The sequence below is a fragment of the Anticarsia gemmatalis genome, chromosome 29 (assembly GCF_050436995.1).
Source record: "Anticarsia gemmatalis isolate Benzon Research Colony breed Stoneville strain chromosome 29, ilAntGemm2 primary, whole genome shotgun sequence".
Taxonomy (NCBI): domain Eukaryota; kingdom Metazoa; phylum Arthropoda; class Insecta; order Lepidoptera; family Erebidae; genus Anticarsia; species Anticarsia gemmatalis.
The window spans coordinates 1,152,928-1,171,631 of NC_134773.1; the positions used below are offsets into that span (position 1 = coordinate 1,152,928).

Consider the following 18,704-nt stretch of genomic DNA (forward strand, 5'->3'; position numbering starts at 1 on the left):
TTTATCTGACCTGTATTTGATACTAAGAACTTTGACATTACGTAACTGCCTATTCGACTACAATATTAGTCATTGTTGCTACTGGGTAAATTATACAGGCAAGCAATTATAACCCGGTCATTTTATAGATGGGTGATCGTTTTGTATTTGAGGGTCGTATACTTCATAATATCACACCTGTTATAACCGAAGGTGCGAAGGAAAGATCTTTAGAGGCGCCCATAGCCAGTTGCGCTCACCGGACGGTAAACGATCTGTGGATTAAGCAATCCTTGGCGCAGTCATTCCATAGATAGGTTACCGCATAGTGGTATTTGAGTTGGACGTCTACGTGCTTCGGTGGGCACGTAAAAGTCGATTCCGATTGTTGACAATAAGGATAACAGTCGTTAAGCTACGTCAAAGGCCTTCCGGCGGCTTGAACAACTTTGACACTAGGTTGACCACTAACCATACGATAAGAAAAACACCCGAAGGTGTAGGCATAGGTGTATAAAAGACATTTACGTTTCGCCATTAACAATGTTAGTCCCATGTAATAGGGGGCGAGCCTATTGCCATTTACTGACCTGTAAAAAATACATTAAGTACATAATTTTATATGTCCTATACGTACATGAATCCACGCCTTTTCCCCATGTTAGTAGGCAGAGAGCAAAGAACGTCACTTGGTACGATCCTTACAAACTTCCCTTGCCTCATTCACATCCATACATGTTGTCATACAAGACCGCCGGTTACGAGTACTACACACCTGACTTTTATTGCAAGACATCATGATTTCATGTATGTCCTATTAAAATTAATACTATAATGCAAAAGTATGGATGGATGGATGAATGTTTGCGACTCTCACGAAAAATCTACTGGACGGATTTTAAAGGAATTTGCTACACTGATAGTTTATAACCTAGATTAATATATAGGATTATTACCTCGGGAAAATCTTTTCACAAGGTCGAAGATAGTAAGTTTTATAACAAACCAACGTCTTAATTAATTATTTATATATAAAGAGAGTTTACTAATTTATGAATGAATTCATTCATTGACACAAATAATATTAAAATAAATTACAATATTTTAGTTTTTCAAAATACGGTTTTAACCAGTATTCTGAAGTAAAGTGAAATACCTAATTTCTTTCGCAATATTACGCCTATTATAAAATGTTGGCAGTATTTTTTATCGCATGGTTAGTGCTCAACCTAGTGTCAAAGTTGTTCAAGCTCGAAAGGCCTTTGACATGGCTTAACGACTGTTATCTTAATTGACAACAACCGGGATTGACTTTTTACACGGAGACGCCTCGTTCAAATACGACGAAGCGGTCACCTATCTATCGAATGTCTGTGTTAAAGGTTGCTCAGCCCACAGATCGTTTACTGACCGGTGAGCGCAACTAGCTATGGTCGCTTATACATAACTAAAAAACCTACCCCCGGTTTCTGTGGTATATTTAACGGTAGTTTATCTATACAATAGCGTTTCTTTTTGTATGAGTTTTGACACTATTGAATAGATAAACTACCGCTAAATGTACCTCAGAAACCGGGGGTTAGTCGACCTAGTGTCAAAGTGGTACGTTTGTCGTGAACTGTTGTTATAAACAACAACGGTGACTTGTATCACAGAGACGCTCAGCTGAAACACTGCACCTACATCTATGTAATGTAAGCGAATCATTTACCGACGGTAATGCCATATGTTTAATCTTCTTTTTCTTATCGTATGGTTAGTGGTCAACCTAGTGTCAAAGTTGTTCAAGCCGCCCGAAAGGCCTTTGACGTGGCTTAACGACTGTTATCTTAGTAGACAACAACCGGGACCGACTTTTTACGTGCCCTCCGAAGCATATGCGGTCACCCATCTATGGAATGACCGCGCCAGGGATTGCTTAACCCACAGATCGTTTACTGACCGGTGAGCGCAACTGGCTTTGGACGCCTCACCGACATATGGCATTACCGACAGTAATGCTATATGCTTATATATATATATATAACTATAACTTATCTATATGGACTTTGAAACAACATATTACTCATTGCTTTTTATTGTAGTTTGTTTATATATATTTACATAAACTATACTCGTAACCGGCGGTCCTGTATAACAACATGTTTGTATGTGAATGAAGCAAGGGAAGTTTGTAAGGATCGTACCAAGTGACGTTGTCTGGTCTCTACCTACTTCTATGGGAAGAAGGCGTAATTTTATGTATGTATGTCGTTTCTTTATGATTTTAGGTCCTATTTGTAAGATATTGAAACGTATTTTACTCTTTCTTGCGGATTCTAAATCGATTTACAGTTCATGCATAAATTCTTAATGGATTTGGAGGACATAACAGCTTCAGTTGCGCGCAGTTAAGGGGTTCCAATCCTGGGTCAGGCTCAAAGTCCTTTCTGAGTTTTCTTTAACAATTCCTCAGATCTAGTCCAAAGTTAAAATTTTACGTCGTGGGCCTCCGTGTCTCAAAGAGCCCGCATTGTCGTTCGTCCTGGGCCTGACCTCTCACTGGTCGTGTCGGTTATCCGTCCCACCGGACTGTGAAAGTGAAGGAACGTGTGTACAAGTGTACCTGTGTATTGTGCACACACTTGGACACTATAAACAAAGTCCTGCACAGTTGGCTGGTTTCAATACAATTGACCGCCGGTTATCGGCTAGGAGGACATTATTTTGCCCTAAAATGATTTAAATAACGTCAACACTCTTTTAATCTTTAACTAAACGAAGTAAAACAGCAAAAAAGTATATACGTAGGTCTAGCGCGATTCAGAACTGTCATGGCGTCTAGTTCCGATGAGCACCGAAAGATGGCTTTATTCTTTGTTTACATTTGATAAACAGTTGCTAACAAATAAATTTTCGACGCAAATATTTATAAAGAATAAATTAATATTAATGTAAATTGTCTTCTGAAATTAACAATTAAGATTTGTATTTTCTACAATAGATTTTATTCATTTTTGAAGTCATTGTTTTTTGTTAGCGGTGAAAGAAAACATCGTGGGGAAACTTGCAATTCTAAAATACTAAAAAGTGAAGGTTAGTGTTTTTTTTATATAAGAAAAATTAACCAATTATCGTCCCACTGCTGGGCAAGGGTTTCCTCCTGGAATGAGATTGAGAGCCTTGAGTCTAGCTTTAATAAAATAAAGTACACATATAGTTTATAACCTGTATTAACGAATAGGATACTTTATACCCCGGGAAAGCGGGCGAAGTCGCGGGCGGAAACGAGTTAGTAATAATTATCACTTTGTTTTGTACGCTAAAGTAATTTTTCATGGGAAGTCCTTTAAAACAGTTTCATTACCCGGTTTCTGAGGTACATTTAGCGGTAGTTTATCTACTCAATAGCGTTTAAACACATAAAAACGCTACTGAATAGATAAACTACCGCTAAATGTACCTCAGAAACCGGGGGCAAATCGTTTTTAAATAGCAACTCACAATTAATAGCCTGATAAGATTACTAACTAAGTGACACGTCACAAAAAACCCTAAATACATAGACAATGAATTACCTATATATTTTATTTTTATAAGCACGTGACGTTTTTAGCTCGACCTTGAGTTGGTCGGTCAACGACAAGCTATGATAATATTAAGTCAAATTACTTTAAATAATATGACAGTATAATAACATGTTAAAATTATTTGTTATTGTATTTAAATGTTGAGAAAATTTCCCATTTGAGCAGCGTGGTTGACTCAAGCTCGAAGACTTTAAAAAAATATTAAATTAAAATATCATTGGACAACTCACACACGGTCATTTGATTCAAAACTAAGCAGAGCTTGTACTGTAACCAAATAACTGATAAACATACTTATGTACTTCTAAATACATACTTATATAGATACATTAACATCCAGGCTCAGAACAAATACTCGTGCTCATCACACAAAGATTTGTCCCGGGTGGGATTCGCACCCACCACACGCGGCCCTTTGGTTATTGCGGCGAGGTGACCGCTTAAACAGTGTTAAGGTTAAATATTTTTTTATTAAATCGTCTTGCATTTATTTTATTTTTACATAGACAAAATGTCTCTGATCTCTGCTTACTACTATGGGAAGAAAGCGTGTTTTTATGTATGTATTTAGGTATGAACTCAAAATGCGTAGAAGACAACGAACTTTAACATTTTCAATATTAACTTAAATAAGAACCAATTAAATTCGTACTTTTCCAAATGATGTGTATGAAAACTAATGATCACTTGTTATAACGGTGAAGGAAAACATCGTGATGAAATCTACCTACATGCCTGAAATGTGTATAGGTACCTACTTAATTTACAACGGTTCTTGAAGGAATATTATATACCCAAACCGTACTTGGCTAATCAAGTGGAGTGAGTTGCGACTCCTCTCTCGTTCCGGGAGGGGTCTCCTCCCAGCCCAGCACTTTCACTAATTGGACATTATGTGGATTTTACATTTACTAACGTAATAAACACACAAAAATATGAAGTACATAGGTATGTATAACTATAACCAAAGTGTGATATTAAATAAAATTGTATAAATTTAAAAACACGAAAAATATTCGGACCCAACGGTCTCCATTCATACCAGTAGCGATTTAACAATAGAACTTGCATTTCCAGCCAGCCATATCGTTCAATTATTTGTAAAGACACGTAATGAGCATTCTATTATGTGATAATGAGCCTTCTGTGAGGTCATGCCGTAGTTTATTTGCACACGAAATGCCGAGTTTTGTAAAACGCGTAGTTAAAAATGGCGGCTTTGTTGTTTAATATAAATAAAAGGCAATCAAACTAGAGTTAAATATACTTAAATATATTAAAATTTAAAGGATATATTGTAACTCATGAAATGGTAAGAGCTATTTCATTTTAAAAATATTTTTTCGTAAAAGACTAGAATACTGGCAACGAGAAGCTACATTAAGTTTGTCCTTAAGGACATTGACCTGCATAGGTTATGAGTTTAAATAGCTTATATTTTTTAACTTAATTTAGGGCTGTTTAAAGCATAAAGAAAATGTTTTCGTTAATATAATTCTTTATTTACATAAAGATTAGTTGTTTAAATTCTGTGTAGAATGAAACGTAAAATTGAGACGACCTTGGCTTTTGACAGCAGTAAATAATGTTACCACTACACGAATTTACCCTACACCAAAAGGAATTTTTAGGGATCATTAAACTCCAGCACGCCAATTTCAGCCACAATGTTGAGATTTTTTTACCTGATTCTATTTACTTAAAGCCATAAATCGGAGGCTTTTTCTTTATTCGTACTTGCTTACAACAAAAGAAGCCATTCACATACAAATAACCCCGATTTAGAGAGAATCCATAAATCAACTAGGTAGAGATTCTTAATAAACGCTGAGTGCGACGTTCTGCCGGTCCTTTTATCATTGTAATTTCAAAAACATAATAATTTCATACAGAACCCGAACAAAATAAACAACCAAACAAGGGGTAAAAATGATTATTAATTGGCAACACTGTTCTGACGGCCATAGCAGTTTACTCAGTCACGCGAGAAAAAAAATGTGAATTTACGAATTCAATAATCTTTGTTTTAATTGTTTATACAAACTTTAAAGTGTAATTTTTCGTCGTAAACATACATAAAACTATATACGGAGTGCAATGGCGTTGTTATTGTGTGCGTTTCGGCGTGTAAACATGTCGAAATTTGTGTTAAAAAACTAATTTGTGATCAGATGAAAAAAAGTATTTTTTTGTAGTATACGGTTCGGACAGGTGAGTTTTTTTACAGTGAGAATATCGATTAGTACATTCAACGTTGCTGTATGTCGCTAGAACCCGCGTTTTGTCTTTAAAACTGTTTTAAAAACAACTATTTGTGTAATGTTTACATTTTTGAACATCGAAATTAAATTTTGATGTATTGTGATATAAATTTGTAATTGTTTCTGTCTGTGTGCACGTAAGTACTTGTTATGGCGTATAATTACAATCGGTGTAACTTTAGCCGTAATTATATGCTTTTATGAACGTAAAGCTTGTGTAAACGTATTGTTTATTTGCGATTTTAGTTTCAAATTACTTGTAAAATGTATTTCTATTTACAAAATTTTATGACAAGTTATTTTTATACCCTAGTATATATTTTACCATGAAATATCAATAAATTCGATTCCAAATAATTTCCTTTGCCTAAATATGTACTTATGTTGTATACTCAAAAGATAAAAAACCAATAACATAGTTTTGTTTGTTTGTCTGACTAAATATATCTCGAAAACTGCTCAATTTAATTTGACAAGTCATGTAAGCAAGTATCACATACATAGGGATAAAGTAAAATACCAATTATTAATTTAATGTAGGTTATTTTATTACTATACTATAGTCCAACAACATCATAGAAAGCCTAGATGTGCCTGAATACCCTAGATATAATATAAAGATAGTTGACTATAAGTTGAATAAAAACTTTATGATATATGATGAAATGTCAAATGCACAATTATTAAAAAACAATGTCATTAGAATTATAATATTTTTGTTGGGATTAAATGAGTACCTAACATAGTGTTACTGCCTAATGTAGCATTATTAATAAGTATCTATATAAAGCAATTTTTCCCAACCAGTGGTCTGTGGACCACCGCAGAAGTCATCATATGGTCCGCAAATGACTTTAAAATTTTCAGGATGATAATTACACTTTATCTTTAATATACTAACATAGTGGTCCCTGCTAACAAGAATATATAAAAGTGGTCCCGGACTAAGATAAGGTTGGGAACCCCTGATATAAACTATTAGCAGTATCAGTATCAGGCATTTGTCCATTATTTGGAAACTGCCCCTAAATCTTGTATACCTCGGCCCAACATGCTTACAAGGTTTATTATTGGACTGTACACAACATATCATATACCAGTCTTAAATACTGAAATTATGTATAAATATTTATACATAATGTTTTTAAATAGTTGTGCTATGTAAACAATATAATATTAACTGTGGATGTTATTATATAATACTTAAATACCTAACAATACCCTAGTTATACTCGAAAGTGTGAGCAGAAGTGTATGAAATACCCACAATTTACCATTAACAATGTTAGTTCCATGTAATAGGGGGCGAATCTGTCATATACCAGGCACTATACCGAAAGGTAGACTACTATTGAGAAATATTCTAATATAAATTAGAAAAGTCCAATAGTATTATACCTGACATAAGAATCGAACTCTAGACCTCATAATCAGTAGTCTACCTATGTACCTACTCTACCGCAAAGACGTTTGTTTTATTTACTTTGCACAACCTGGGAATCAAACCCAAGACCTCATGGTTTGTAGTTAGATACACTTTACTTCAAGGCCGTTGTTTAATAATTCCTTTATTTCTATTTCAGATATAAAAAATGAATCCACCGGTGGATTTAGACCCTCTCAGCAATTATTACCCTTACGAAAGTTACCCATTACCCAACCCCCAACCGTACCCATACCCTATAAAACCAGAAGAATCATTAAACTACTACAACACATTACAAACATATTCCCAACACAACGATATACCTCAAGAGCCAATAGCAGAACAAGTTCCAACTATAACGAAGTCTGAGACTGATGAAACAGAAACTAAGCCAGTGTTAACGAAGAAAAGGAAAGAGAGAAAGAATGGAAAGAATTACTGTTCAGAAAAGATTAACGATGCAAGTTTTAAGTTTTACGGATGTTCTGTATGTAATATAAGTTATTCAGCTCTTCACGAACTGGATCAGCATGTGACTATACATAAAAACCGTATGACCAGCTACAGACTAAGACTAAGAAACCAGTTTAAGAAAAAACAAATCAAAAAAGAGAAAAGAAAGCTGAAAAAACTGAAAAAAATTAAAAAAGAAACACAAATTGATTTGGAAATTAAGCCTGAAGATGGTTATATAGGTGAAGAAAAAGCTGAGAATTATTTAAACAACGATAGTGGTAATAACGAACAAAATACAGCAAATAGTTGCAACAATAATGAAGATTTGAAGGAAACAAGTTCCAATGTTAACGAGAAATGTGCTGAGAGTAACGGAGAAGTTAGCAAAGGCAACGATAACGATGCCGAGGAAGCTGAGTTGAATAATTTAGAGAAAATTTATAAATGTTTTGCTTGTCAGAAACAGTTTACTTTAAGTTATTATTTAAAATTACATGTTAGGTCTCATACAGGTAAGAATTAGTAATTTAATTACTTAAATTTAATCTAAAAAGACAACTCCCGAACTAAGAATAGCTCTTGTGTCGCGGGGACTTTTACAAACATACAAACAACGGACACAAAATACAACCAGACACGAAACAATTATTTGTAGATGACACAAATAATTGTTCCGTGTGGGAATCGAACTCACGGCTTCCCGACGCAATGGTAGCGGCGTGATGACCTAAACTACTGCGCCACGGAGGCTGTCTAGTTTATATATTTTATCGAACCCGAAACCTTGTATTCGGCAGTCATATACACTTACTAGACCACAGAGATTACCTGACTGCACAAAGAAAGAATATTGTATTTTTAATTTTGATTTTTTGACTGCCCCCGTGGCGCAGTGGTTTAGGTCACCACGCCAACACCGCTGCGGCGGGAAGTCGTGGGTTCGATTCCTACACGGAGCAATTATTTGTGCGACCCACAAATAATTGTTTCGGGTCTAGTTGTACTTTCCGTTGTTTGTATGTTTGTAAAAGTCCCCGCGATACAAGAGCAATTCTTAGTGCGGGAGTTGTCTTTCTAAAACGAATAATTTTATAATATTTTTCAATTTCAGATGAAAAGCCCTACAAATGCAATGTGTGTGGTCAATCGTTTATAACTGCAAGTAAACTGGGGAGGCACAACAAGAGAATACATCTCGCTGCCCGGTTCCAGTGCAGGATATGCTTTAAGATATTTTCTAGGTATGAATTTATACTTTTATACTAATATTTCAAATCGGGCCAGTAGTTCCTGAGATTAGCGCGTTCAAACAAACAAACATACTCTTCAGCTTTATAATATTAGTATAGTTAGTATAGTAGATTATAAAATTGTACAGTTTGTTTGTTTGAACGCGCTAATCTCAGGAACTACTGGTGCGAATTGAAAAATTATTTTACTGTTGGATAGCCTGTTTATTGAAGAAGGTTAAAGGCTATACAACATCACGCTGCGACCATTAGAAGAGGAGTAGCAAAGAAAAATGTTTAAATAACGGGGGAAAATTATGACCCATTCTCTCTTATGTGACGCAAGCGAAGTTGCGCGTGTCAGTTAGGTCAGCTAGTAAATAATAAATGTAACCCATTAATGTCCCACTGCTGAGCAAGGGTCTCCTCCCGTAATGAGGGAGCGGTTAGGCCTTGAGTCCACCACGCTGGCCAAGTGCGGGTTGGGGACTTTGCATGCCTTGAATAAATGTATTAAACAAATTTTAGGCATGCAAGGTTTCCTCACGATGTTTTCCTTCACCGTTGGAGCTTGTGATAATTATTTCTAATACACACAAAACTTGGAAAAGTCATTGGTGTGTTGGCTTGGATTCGAACCTGCGACCATTTGCGTGGTAGTTATCAACTTATTACTTACAAAGTTTCATCAAAATTCGATCAGTATTTATAGAGTAATTACACCCAGTGAATGTTCAAGTGCTTATAATTGTTTTTTTGTTTCAGATTTGAATTATTAACCAGTCATTTTGATAAAATGCACCCTGAAGACAAATTGGAGGGAGAGCCTTATGGTGAGAGCTGATACTTATAATATTATCCAACTGCCCTAAAATCGACCATGGCCAGTTTTATTCTAACCAGCCTACTCTCATTATAATATTGCTTTTGAATAGACCGTCTGAATTCTTTGGAATATACTGTTGAGGTTATCATTCTTTTAAAAAAAATACTTTTATTGAGGCGCCCATAGCCAGTTGCGCTCACCGGTTGGTCAACGATCTGTGGGTTAAGCAACCGTTGGCGCGGTCATTCCATAGATGGGTGGCCGCATAGTGGTATTTGAACTGGGCGTCTCCGTGCTTCGGAGGGCACGTAAAAAGTCGGTCCCGGCTGTTGTCTACTAAGATATAGTCGTAAAGCCACGTCAAAGGCCTCTCGGGCGGCTTGAATAACTTTGACACCAGGTTGACCACTAACCATACAACAAACAAAAAAAATTACATGCTTTTCAAAGCATAATTAAGATTGGTTCTACTAAGAATATACGATTAATACACCATTTGAAGAATAAAAAAACTGTTTTTGAACTATATTTTTATCTCTTTAAGACTACAACGCAATCCTGCCTTACCTCAAAGAGCTTGAGGAACAGTTACGAGAACAGTCTGAAGCGAAGGAAGATAAGAAAGACCTCTGGTTTGACTGTGGACCTCCTCCTGCGGACGGCGTCAAAGAAGAGGTAATATAACCATTAAGATAAGCATATATGACCTTAATTACCCCCCCTTACCCTTTTTTACCCCCCTACACGAAGGCGCCCATAGCCAGTTGCGCTCACCGGTCGGTAAACGATCTGTGGGTTAAGCAAACCTTGGCGCGGTCATTCTATAGATGGGTGACCGCATAGTGGTAATTGAACTGGGCGTGATTGAGTAACAGACAGACACAGTTACTTTCGCATTTATAATATTAGGTCGGGGAAAAAGTCTTCGCATTTAAAGTATGTATGAACTTGTAATAAAATCTTTTCTCTACACAAAAAAGCTCGATATCTGGGTACCTCACGAGCTCACTGAAAGAAACCTAATGAACCGTGTACTCATTTGTGATTCTTGAAGCCAAAGAGATGTTATTTCAAGTTCATACATACTATAATGCGAAAAGACTTTTTCCCCGACCTAATAGATTAAATACCGGTAAATGTACCTCAGAAACTAATCATATATCCTCTTTCAGACTACAGAAGAAGAAAAACTCCTACCAAAAGTGGATGTAATTCTTGAAGAGGTGAAAGTAGACACATTTGATGACGTCAAGGTCAAACTGGAGGTCGAGGAGGTCAATGGCCCGGAGCCAGTGACCTTAGACGCGAATGACCTCGGTGACCCTGCGGACTTAGACGACGATGACGTCAAAGATGAACAGTTTAAAGATGATAGGTATGTATTTATATATCTATGCTAATATTATATAACTGAAGAGTTTGTTTGTTTGAACGCGCTAATCTCAGGAACTACTGGTCCAATTTGAAAAATTCTTTCAGTGTTAGATAGCCCATTTATTGGGGAAGGCTATAGGCTATATATCATCACGCTACGACCAATAGGAGCAGAGTATCAGTAAAAAATGTTACAAAAACGGGGAAAATTTTGACCCATTCTCTCTTATGTGACGCAAGCGAAGTTGCGCGGGTTAGCTAGTTATTATAAAGACAACTCCCGCACTAAGAATTGCTCTAGTGTCGCGGGGACTTTGACAAACATACAAACAACGGACACAAAGTACAACCTGACGCGAAACAACTATTTGTGGATTACACAAATAATTGTACCGTGAAACCCTAGCCTATAGCCTTCCTCAATAAATAGGCTTTCCAACACAAAAATAATTTTTCAATTCGCACCAGTAGTTCCTGAGATAAGCGCGCTCAAACAAACCACAATTTTATAATATAAGTATAGAATAATATTTTTTTTTTTATTATAGTATAGAAAAAATAATTATAAATTTGTTTCCAGCCCTTCAGACGACGACTACTTCCCATCAAACACCTGGGCATCGACCCCCCACCACGACCCCTCCCCACCTCCGTCCCCCCACCGCAAGAAGGCCACCTTCACGGCGAGAACATGCGAGATATGTCACAAGCAGATCAGTAGCGCGTCGTATATGAGAGTGCATATGCGAACACATACGGGAGAGAGACCTTTCAAGTGTTATACGTGTGGCCGTGGTTTTATTACTAGCAGTAAAATGAACAGACATATGTTAACACACGGTATGTATATAGATATATATTTGTTACTTTTCCATATATACTAGCTGACCCGGCAAACGTTGTTTTGCTATATAAATTTAAAAAAAAAATAGTTTCACTTAGGAGTGTGAAAAGTAGATGATGGCCGATCCTCAGGCCTACTCAATATGCTCACCAAATTTCATGAGAATCGGTCTAACCGTTTCGGAGGAGTATGGCAATGAAAACTGTGACGCGAGAATTTTATATTTCTATGTATTTGGTCTGGGAAAAAGTCTTTTCGCATTATAGTATGAACTTCTTTTCTCTACACAAAAAAGCTCGATATTTGGGTACCTCACGAGCTCACTGAAAGAAACCTAATGAACCGTGTACTCATTTGAGATTCTTGAAGCCAAAGAGATATTATTACAAGTTCATACATACTATAATGCGAAAAGACTTTTTCCCCGACCTAATATTTTTTATTTACTAGCTTGCCCGCAAGTACGTCCGCGTGGTTTGTAACGTCGGGAAGAATAGGGTAGTTGACTGGGTTAATGAAAAATTATTAAACTCGTATGCGTAAAAGGTTCATATAAAATGCTATGTAATTTTGCTATTATATAATGTTGAAATTGTAATTATTACAGACTGAAACATTTTATTAGACACTCGTTTGATACCAACCACAATACAAAACTGTGTCGTCACTATTTCGTATTCCAATACTAAAATGTATTTTTGACATTTCATAAAGTCAGTAAAGATTGTCACTTGTTCCAACGGTGAAGGAAAACATCGTGATGCAACCTTGCATGCCTGAGAGTTCTTTAGAACGATTCTTGAAGGTATGCAAAGTCTCCAACGCTATTAGGCAGCGTGGTGGACTCAAGGTCTAACCCCTCCCTCATTACGGGAGGAGACACTTGCCCAGCAGTGGGACAGTAATTTTATTTATGTTTTTAGGTAAGGAAGGTGAATTAAAGTTGGAGAACGGTGATGTGAAGTCGGAAGATGATGTACCGACCGAGGAAGATGTGCCTGAAGGGACTAAGTAAGTAGATTATATTTTTGTGAAAATGGACTTTTTGGGGGTAATTTTCCACTTTTTGGGGTGATTTTGTAAATTTAGTGGAAATAAACCCTGATTTTAGTGCCAGTTTTTAACCTAGTTTCGGGAGAATTACCCGAGTTTCAGGGTAATTTTATAAATTGAGAGAGAATTATAACTTTTAAACTCTCGCGTTGCATGTTTAATGTATAATAGAATACGGGAATTAACGCGAACACGCATTTTACCTTAAAATGCCTAACGTTTCGGCGCAGGTTGCACTCGCCGTGGTCCCAGGCAGACTACTAGAGTCTTTATTATACATTGAGAGAGAATTGTTCTATCTTATGGGTAATATTTTGAATTTCTAGAGATTTTCTCAAGATTCGTAATAATTTTAGTGCTATCGGGATGATTACCTGTATTTCGAAGGAATTTAACAACAGATTCTAGGGGGTACAAACATATTTTTAACAAAAATCCGTGTTTTCGGTTATAAAGATTGAATTTAAAATAATATATCAAAGGTTTTTTTTATTGTTTAAAAATTTCTGTCTCTTTAATTTCATATTTGTCAATAAAATTCAGACTTGTTACATTATTACGACTCTGCCATTACAATAAAATAAAAGATTCCTAATGCTACAAATATAATTATTTTCCAGGAAAACAAAGAAGAAACGCAAATTAAAACGCAAAACTAAGGAACAGAACGGCGAACAGAAAGTCAAGAAGAAACATCAAAAACGACCGCACTCGTGCGAATATTGTAATCAGAAGTAAGTTATATTATAACTAAGATGATTTCTGTTCAGTCTAGCCTTTCTTCCAACTATGTTGGAGTCGGCTTCCAGTCTCACCGGATGCAGCTGAATACCAGTGTTTTACATGCAGCGACTGTCTATCTGACCTCCACAACACAGTTACCTGGGTTATAACACGATACAAGATCATATCTGTAATTTTTCCCCAACATGTAAGATTTTCCTCAACATGTAAGATTTTCTTCAATCTCCAAGATTTTCCTCAATCTCCAAGATTTTCCTCAATCTCCAAGATTTTCCTCAATCTCCAAGATTTTCCTCAATCTCTAAGATTTTCCTCAATCTCCAAGATTTTCCTCAATCTCCAAGATTTTCCTCAACATGTAAGATTTTCCTCACTCTGTAAGATTTTCCTCACTCTGTAAGATTTTCCTCAAATTGGTAGATTTTCCTCAACATGTAAGATTTTCCTCAACATGTTAGATTTTCCTCAATCTCTAAGATTTTCCTCAAATTGGTAGATTTTCCTCATTTTGGTAGATTACAACTCTCAAATTGGTAGATTTTCCAAAATTGGTAGATTATTCTCTCTCAAATTGGTAGATTTTCTTTATTTTGGTAGATTACTCACTCTCAAATGGGTAGATTTTCCGAAATTGGTAGATTATTCTCTCTCAAATTGGTAGATTTTCTTCATTTTGGTAGATTACTCACTCTCAAATGGGTAGATTTTCCGAAATTGGTAGATTATTCTCTCTCAAACTGGTAGATTTTCTTCATTTTGGTAGATTACTCACTCTCAAATTGGTAGATTTACCCAAATTGGTAGATTATTCTCTCTCAAATTGGTAGATTTTCCTCATTTCGGTATATTACTCACTCTCAAATTGGTAGATTTTCATCATTTTGGTATATTACTCACTCTCAAATTGGTAGATTTTCCTCATTTTGGTATATTACTCACTCTCAAATTGGTATATTTTCATCATTTTGGTAGATTACTCACTCTCAAATTGGTAGACTACTCTCTCTCAAATTGGTACAATTTCCCAAATTGGTAGATTACTCACTCTCAAATTGGTAGATTTTCCTCATTTCGGTATATTACTCACTCTCAAATTGGTAGATTTTCATCATTTTGGTAGATTACTCACTCTCAAATTGGTAGATTTTCCTCATTTTGGTATATTACTCACTCTCAAATTGGTAGATTTTCCTCATTTTGGTATATTACTCACTCTCAAATTGGTAGATTTTCCTCATTTTGGTATATTACTCACTCTCAAATTGGTAGATTTTCCTCATTTTGGTAGATTACTCTCTCTCAAATTGGTAGATCGCTTACATTTTCGTAAACCAAAACCTTATCTCAAAGATTTATTTTAAACAGGATTGTTTACACCAATTTACGAAAAGTCTGAAATTTTAACAACCATGCATTATCAAAATCCTATTTAACCGACTTTAAAACGAAGTATATTATCAACTAGCTGACCCGCGTAACTTTGCTTGCGTCACAGAAGAGAGAATGGGTCAAAATTTTGCCCGTTTTCGTAACATTTCTTATTGCTACTCTGCTCCTATTGGTCGTAGCGTGATGATATATATATAACCTATAGCCTTCCTCGATAAACGGGCTATCTAACACTGAGAGAATTTTTCAAATCGGACCAGCAGTTCCCGAGATAAGCGCGTTCAAACAAACGAACTCTTCAGCTTTATAATATTAGTATAGGTTCAACAATATTTTTATTACTTTTTTTCCAGGTTCCTTCACCTGAACATGTTGGAAGTGCACAAAAAGTGCCACGAAGGCGAGACTTTAGTGCTAAAATGTCACTTTTGCCTTGAAGAAGCGATAGACGAGACGGCACTTAAGGAACACCAAGCGACACACGTCGGCCCTAAGCCTTATTTGTGCACTATATGCGGGAAGAACTATAAGAAACGAGAGAGTATGGTGAGTTAAGTGATTTTGTTGAGGATTGGATGTGGATGGGTGACCATTTTTGTGTGAAATTAAATGACGGTAATTTTGGAAATGAAGGTTTCGGTAGTGTATACGACTACAGTTCACATGGTTCGATTCCCGGGTCGGCCAAAGTGTATGTGCCTCTGGTTCAAACCCGATGTCTTTTCGAAGTTATGTGTGTATTATAGATAATTATCACTTGTTACAACGGTGAAGGAAAACATCGTGATGCAACCTTGCATGCCTGAGAGTTCTTTAGAACAGTTCTTGAAGGTATGCAAAGTCCTTGTTTGGCCAGCGTGGTGGACTCAAGGCCTAACCCCTCATTCCGGGAGGAGACCCTTGCCCAGCAGTGGGACATATTTTAAACTAGCTGACCCGCGCAAGTTCGCTTGCGTCACATAAGAGAAAACGGGTCAAAATTTTGATATATAGCCTATAACCTTCCTCGATAAATGGGCTATCTAACAGTGAATGAATTTTTCAAATCGGACCAGTAGCTCCTGAGATTAGCGCGTTCAAACAAACAAACAAACTCTTCAGCTTTATAATATTAGTGTATATTTATTAACTTTCAGGTATACCACAGGAAACAACATCAGCCTGAAAAGGAGTACATATGTGATATTTGTTCTAAAAGATTTAATGCGGCTTGTAAATTATCAAAACATATGGCAACACATAGAAATGATAAATTTGTATTAAGATATGAGTGTCCCGTATGCGCGCATATGTTTAACACCAAATATCATGTGCAGATGCATTTGGCGACGCATCAGAAGGAAGGAACGTGAGTATTTTGGTCTGTGCATGGGTGTGCATGGCCATGCATGGGCATGCATGGACGTTAAAAAGGTTTTTTGGGAGTTTTGTGGATGTGTGCATGGTTATGCATGGCCATGCATAGTCATTTAAAAAAGTTGTAAGGGATTTTTGGAAGTTGATGTTAACATTTTACGGTTATGTTTATGCATGCATGGGTATGCATATGGTACTAGGAAGGTCTAGCCATATTTATATTGTTTTTTATACGATTTTCTAGACTCATGCAATGCCATGCAAAGTCATGCACACTTCATAAAAACTTAAAATTGCAATTTTTCAATCATATTTAATCTTAAATGTTTAAATCCCACAATAAAAATGGAATATTTTTAGATTTTTACCTCAGAAAACTTTTAACGCGAAAGAAATCGCAGTCAAAACCATCAAATTTTTAAATTTCTAAAGCTAAATTTAATTTTTCAGCATCCTAGAATCGAACCGCAACGAAATCCTAGCAATGGTTCTACAAAACGCACTGAAAATTCCAAAACAACCCGACGCGGCCGACCATCTGACTGACATAACACCGTCTGACGAAAGGTATCGCATATGCAAGATTTGCGGGGAAACTTTTCACCATTTTTTCTACTTAGAAGAACATTTGAAATCACACGGCTCAAAAATAGCCATAGACGACAATAATAAAGAAGAAGAAAAAAAATACATCTGCGAAATTTGTAACAAAGGATTCAAATTACATTATTATTTAAAACTACATAGTTTCACGCATTCTAAGGAAAAGCCTTTTATGTGTCAACAATGTGGAAAAGGTTTTATTACTAAGGGAAAGTTAAAAAGGCACTTGGAAACTCATTCTGGTTTAAAAAAGTACCAATGTCATATTTGTTATAAATTTTTCACGCGTCCTAGTTATTTGAGAATACATATACGGACTATCCATGGAACACAAGATTATTTGTTCAGGTTTGATAAAAATATTGCTTTGACCAATGCGCTAAATAATTTGTCTGAAACACAGAGTAGTGTGTAAATTTTTATTTTTTGTCATTGGTAACAAAATTTTCAGGATTTTTGCGTTTGGTCTGTGGTCTAGCTCTAAAATAGTGTGAATTATTATGTTATTGCGAAAATGGTTGATGGTTTTACCCAAAATGGGGTAAAAATGTTAAATTTGTATGTTGAAAATGATATTTCCAAATGATGTGTGTATTATAAATAATGATCACTTGTTATAACGGTGAAGGAAAACATCGTGATGAATGACATGTCTGACAGTTGTTTTTCGCACATTAAAGACACATTTAGAAGATTTTTTCTTAAAACATAGTTCAGAAATATTACTATTTTGTCACAAAAATGCTTTAAAAACGACAAATTTTCGATAAACACTTGCAAAATTTATTTTTAAGTATATTTCAGCCCCTTAAAATTAATTAGAGGTGCTAATTTTATTATTTTTCCTTAAAAATATGTTCGGAAAGCAAATATTTTTATTTAATTTGAATTAATAAAAGGGTCTGTTTTTGAAAAGATAAAATATGTACATGCTTTAATGTCTAACAACTTAGTAGAGAGTGTTGTATGCGCAGTTCGCGGCTGGAGGTATACAACATACAGAATGTAGAACATCAGTGACTCGACTTATACAGCTGACGGTCACCTGTTTGATACAGATACTTTATTTTGGAAATACACAGAATTAGTTACTAGCTGGCCCGCGCAGCTCTGCTAACGAATTTCCATTGTAAAATTTGTTAATTTCCAAAAATCCTCTCTTAGTGCTCCTCTACACTTACTAAGGAATGTTCATAGAAAATGTCAAGTTTGTACGCTCAGTAGTTTCGACTGTGCGTTGTCCATCAGTCAGTCAGTAACGGAAGAGTTTTATATATATTGATTTCTTTATAAAACCCCCCTAATTTTAAGTTATTATTACAATTCTACAGGGTGTTATAATTGTTATATTATAGGGTGTTTTTTTAGTACATTATTTTTAAGTTGAAGGTAATGGTAATAAATAATGATTAATTATTAATAAAAATATGTTGTAATTATAATAAAGGTTGTTGATTTTGTATGTAATTATTAAATTAAGTTTTATATGAAAATTTTGTTTTATTTTTGATATATTCTTTTCAACCGGCGGTCCTGTATGTATCTCAATGAAGCAAGGGAAGTTTGTAAAAATCGTACCAAGTGACGTTCTTTAG

General features: G+C 35.6%; 1 protein-coding gene across 2 annotated transcripts; it reads left to right on the forward strand.

Moving 5' to 3' along the window:
* Positions 1-5,505: 5,505 nt before the first annotated feature.
* Positions 5,506-18,606, forward strand: LOC142985251 (uncharacterized). Of its 2 annotated transcripts, none has more exons than XM_076133298.1 (12): positions 5,506-5,759; positions 7,393-8,203; positions 8,803-8,932; positions 9,686-9,753; positions 10,291-10,421; positions 10,919-11,121; positions 11,701-11,960; positions 12,888-12,975; positions 13,638-13,751; positions 15,504-15,696; positions 16,287-16,498; positions 16,957-18,606. In XM_076133298.1, exons 2-12 carry the CDS (start codon positions 7,402-7,404, stop codon positions 17,522-17,524), a joined length of 2,769 nt encoding a protein of 922 aa, XP_075989413.1. In that variant the 5' UTR covers positions 5,506-5,759; positions 7,393-7,401; the 3' UTR covers positions 17,525-18,606. The 2 variants fall into 2 exon arrangements, with proteins under 2 accessions (XP_075989413.1, XP_075989414.1); XM_076133299.1 differs by lacking the exon at positions 5,506-5,759 and adding an exon at positions 5,796-5,946.
* Positions 18,607-18,704: the final 98 nt, after the last annotated feature.

Bases quoted from the DNA above. Each gene is read 5' to 3' on its own strand.
- LOC142985251 (XM_076133298.1), top strand. From the start codon at position 7,402: ATGAATCCACCGGTGGATTTAGACCCTCTCAGCAATTATTACCCTTAC. The intron at 8,933-9,685 runs GTATGAATTTAT...TTTTTGTTTCAG, and splicing joins TGCTTTAAGATATTTTCTAG to ATTTGAATTATTAACCAGTC. The intron at 11,961-12,887 runs GTATGTATATAG...TTATGTTTTTAG, and splicing joins CAGACATATGTTAACACACG to GTAAGGAAGGTGAATTAAAG.